This window comes from Cibotium barometz, chromosome 47 (genome assembly GCF_041138505.1).
Source record: "Cibotium barometz isolate CiBa-2024 chromosome 47, ASM4113850v1, whole genome shotgun sequence".
Classification (NCBI taxonomy): Eukaryota; Viridiplantae; Streptophyta; class Polypodiopsida; order Cyatheales; family Cibotiaceae; genus Cibotium; species Cibotium barometz.
Window position 1 is genome coordinate 2,327,918 of NC_141092.1, and position 3,730 is coordinate 2,331,647.

General features: G+C 41.1%; 1 protein-coding gene across 1 annotated transcript; it reads left to right on the forward strand.

Moving 5' to 3' along the window:
• The first annotated feature begins 1,784 nt into the window (after positions 1–1,784).
• Positions 1,785–2,378, forward strand: LOC147611265 (uncharacterized). The gene has a single exon (XM_086784853.1). It carries the CDS (start codon positions 1,785–1,787, stop codon positions 2,376–2,378), a length of 594 nt encoding a protein of 197 aa, XP_086640979.1.
• Positions 2,379–3,730: the final 1,352 nt, after the last annotated feature.

Sequence of the window (3,730 nt, forward strand, 5' to 3'; positions counted from 1 at the left end):
TGATTACAACGGATATTTTATTGAGCTGGCTTAGGGGGGTTAAAGGATGGATCTCTATTATCATTCAAAGTTTCACCGCCATCATCATCTAAGTTTAAATACTCTTGGGAAAACCTCCTTGCCTATGATGCATCATATTTGCGAGGTGGTATCCTTGTCTACTCAAAATTAGTAGAAGAGCATGAAGAGCATGTGCACAAGGTTCTAGAGATTTTGCGGCAACACAAATTGTACGCAAAGAGAAGCAAGTGCACATTCTTTACTCCCTAGATTGAGTACTTAGGATTCATTGTCACTCAAGATGGAGTTACGATGGATCCTACGAAAGTTAAAGATATTTTGGAATGGCCAGTGCCAAATTTAGTCAAGGAGATACGCGGATTGCTAGGTATTACAAGCTAGTACAGAGTTTTCATCAAGGACTATTCCCTGATTGCTGCTCCTTTGACAAATCTTCTTAAGAAGGAGTGTAAGATTACATGGTTACCTGAGCAGCACGAGGTGAGCTTTGATCATCTTAAAGCTATTATTTCATCTGAGTCAGTGCTCAAGCTCCCAGATTTCACCAAGCCATTTGAAGTTGTCACCGATGCTAGCAAACTTGCGCTTGGTGGAGTGCTGAATCAAGAAGAGTGACCTGTAGCTTATACATCACGGAAGCTCCGCTCTTATGAGCTAAATTACACTACCCATGATTTAGAGCATCTAGCTGTCATGCATGCACTCAAGTTGTGGAGGCACTATCTTCTCGGTCGCCGATTTCAGCTGGTGAGACTGACCACAAGAGTTTGAAGTGGATTTTCACTCAAGAAAATCTCAACATGCGACAACGGAGATGGTTTAAAGGTCTGCATGAATTTGAGTTTGACATCAAATATCGCCCAAGAAAGGAGAATGTAGTGGCTAATGCACTTAGCCAAAAATCCTTTCTTTGTGCTATTTCAATGCTAGATAATCATATCCTTTCTAGAGTGAAGGAATCTAGAGTTTTTGATAAGGATTACCAAGAGCTCTACAAGCTTGTGCAGGACAGTGATGTAAAGATGCTAGACCAAGGTTACTTGGTTAGTGGGGATTGTCTATATTTCAAAGATGGACTATGCATTCCCAAAAATCAAGAACTAAGGAAGGCTATCTTCTATGAAGCTCATGATAGTCCTACAGCCGGTCATCCAGGCTATACAAAAACGCTTAATGCGATGCGACGGAGTTATCATTGGAAAGGTTTAAAAGGTGATATTCTTTGCTACGTCAAAATTTGCCTGGACTGCCAAAGGATTAAAGCAAAAAGGGTAAAGATGCCTGGTAAACTTCAACCATTAGATATTTCACAAATGAAGTGGGAATGTATTAGCATGGATTTTGTCACAAGATTGCCTATGGTCCAAGGAGGCTATGATTCTATTATGGTCATAGTTGGTCTTCTTACCAAAGTAGCACATTTGATTCCTGTGAGTGAAGACAGTTTTCAAATCCTCGTATATAGCCAGACTGTTTGTGAAAGAGATTTTCAAGCTGCATGGGCTACCAAAGCGGATTGTGAGCGATTGTGATGCAAAATTTACATCAAAATTTTGGTCATCATTGTTCCAAGCATTGGGAACACAGCTATGCTTTAGTACTTCTTATCATCCTCTCAGACCGATGGTTAGACTGAGCGGGTTAATCAAGTTATTGAGGATATCCTAAGAGCTTATTGTAGTAGGGAGAACCGGAGTTGGTGGATCCAATATCTACCTTTGGTTGAGTATGCCTATAATGCTTCATTTCACCAAACCATAGGCATGGCACCTTTCAAAGCTCTTTATGGACATGATTGCTTATCACCTTTGAATTTTTTTGACCCAGCTATTTGGGTGGAAGCCTCAAAGGAAATGATTGCTGAAATGGATGTGCAACTCCAAGCCGTCCGTAGTAAAGATATCAAGGCTACTCAAGACCGTCAGAAGGAATTTGCTGATACAAAGCGCTCAGAGAGAGTTTTCAAGGAAGGGGATAAGGTACTTCTTACAGTTCGTCGGCCAAAGAAAAGTTCATCTTTTGGTCGCTACAAGAAACTTAGTCCGAGGTATTGTGGACCGTATGAGATAGTCAAATGCATTAGCAAGCAGGCCTATAAAATGCGACTGCCTGAGCACTTAAAGGTTTATGATGTGTTTCATGTGAGTCTTCTGAAGCCTTACTTCGACAGGCCAGAGCATGTAATTTTACGAGTTGGTAATCATGCCATCATAGGGAATTCTGGAGCCCCAAAAGCAGATAGAATTTTGGATACACGGGAAAGGAGTTTAAGGAGCAAGGTGATCAGAGGACATCTTGTCCAGTGGAAGGACTATTTAGAAGAGGATGCTACCTGGGAGGATGAAGTAAAGCTCTAACAACTTTATCCTTACCTGATCTCAAGATGAGGACATCTTGAACTCTCTAAGGGGGGTTGAATTTAATGTCCCCATTACTATGCCATGTATATCCTAATCTTCATGTCATGTACATATACACATATGAATAAAGATGAGTCTGGCTCCCCAACTTAAAGCACTTGTTATCTTTACGATAACGCTCTATCTCTTCAAGTGAAAGTTAAGTTTTACCTTTGTAGCCCTTTTCCTTCACCTTGGCTTTGTTGTTGCTTTGAGCCTTGGAAGAGTTTTGTGTAGCATTAGTCTTCCCCTCTGGCTTGTTTTGCCTCTTAGCTTCCATGGGCTTGGAGCTCTTCTTACCCCCTTGTTGGAAGTGGATCCTCAAGACGGCCATTGTGTGATGTATGACCACCAAGATGGTGTAGGGCCTTTGTGAGTTGACATACTCACTCATTTCCTCGGATAGGCCGGCACCAAATTGTTGTTTTTGTTTTGCAAAGTCTATTCTTTTATAGACAGTCGCTTTGAGATATAACTATATACTTTTGAATAGACTCATAGGGTGCCGTCTTCAAGCTTTGCCATTCCGTAAAAGGACTTCTTCTTTGGCGTCGCTTGAGAAGAATTCCTTCATGATAGCAATCCTTATGACTTTCCAAGTCTTTGGAGTCTCCTTGGGCACGAAGGCTTTCCCACTATTGAGGGGCTGATTTTTGGAAGTGCATGGAGACGTTACAAAAAGTGGTTGCGAGAAATTAATTAGAAAAAACTAAAATGCCCACCTTTCCCGCTTTAGCTTCGTGTTGACTTTTTGCAGCAGCTTCTATGTCGTTGACTTCTGAAACACTCCCCCCTTCCTAAACTGACAACCGTTCTCGGGCGCCGTATCATGAGGCACCCGATGATTGCTGAAGTGATTGTACTGGGAGTTTTGATCGTCGTTGAAAATGTGAAGCTCATTGGGTATTCAATTGGTGTTGAAGGATAATATTTTCCCTGTTTGATCAGTATATCGGCATTGTTTTGAGCTGTAAGTGGTTGTAGAAGTATTATGCCTTGCTTGGGTGATTTTGCTTGAAGTTCTCCATCCATGATGACTTTATTATGCTAGAAGTTCTCCATCCATGATGACTTTATTATGCTAGAAGGATAAAATAACTGTGGTGCTAGTGGACACCGAATTTAGCTCAGGGAAAAAACCCAGTGGGAAAAAGTGCCCTGGCTTGTCGATCTTATTGCTTATGTACAGCTGTTGGAGTTGTCCCATTAAGAAGTTATCGTCAATGAGCAAAAAATTCAAAACAGTAATAGGGATTAATTTTGCAAACAATATAAAGCTCCAATTAATCATGTGCTTCAAGTAGTTCAGA

Excerpts from the sequence above, each read along its gene's own strand:
- LOC147611265 (XM_086784853.1), top strand. The coding sequence starts at position 1,785 with ATGGCACCTTTCAAAGCTCTTTATGGACATGATTGCTTATCACCTTTG.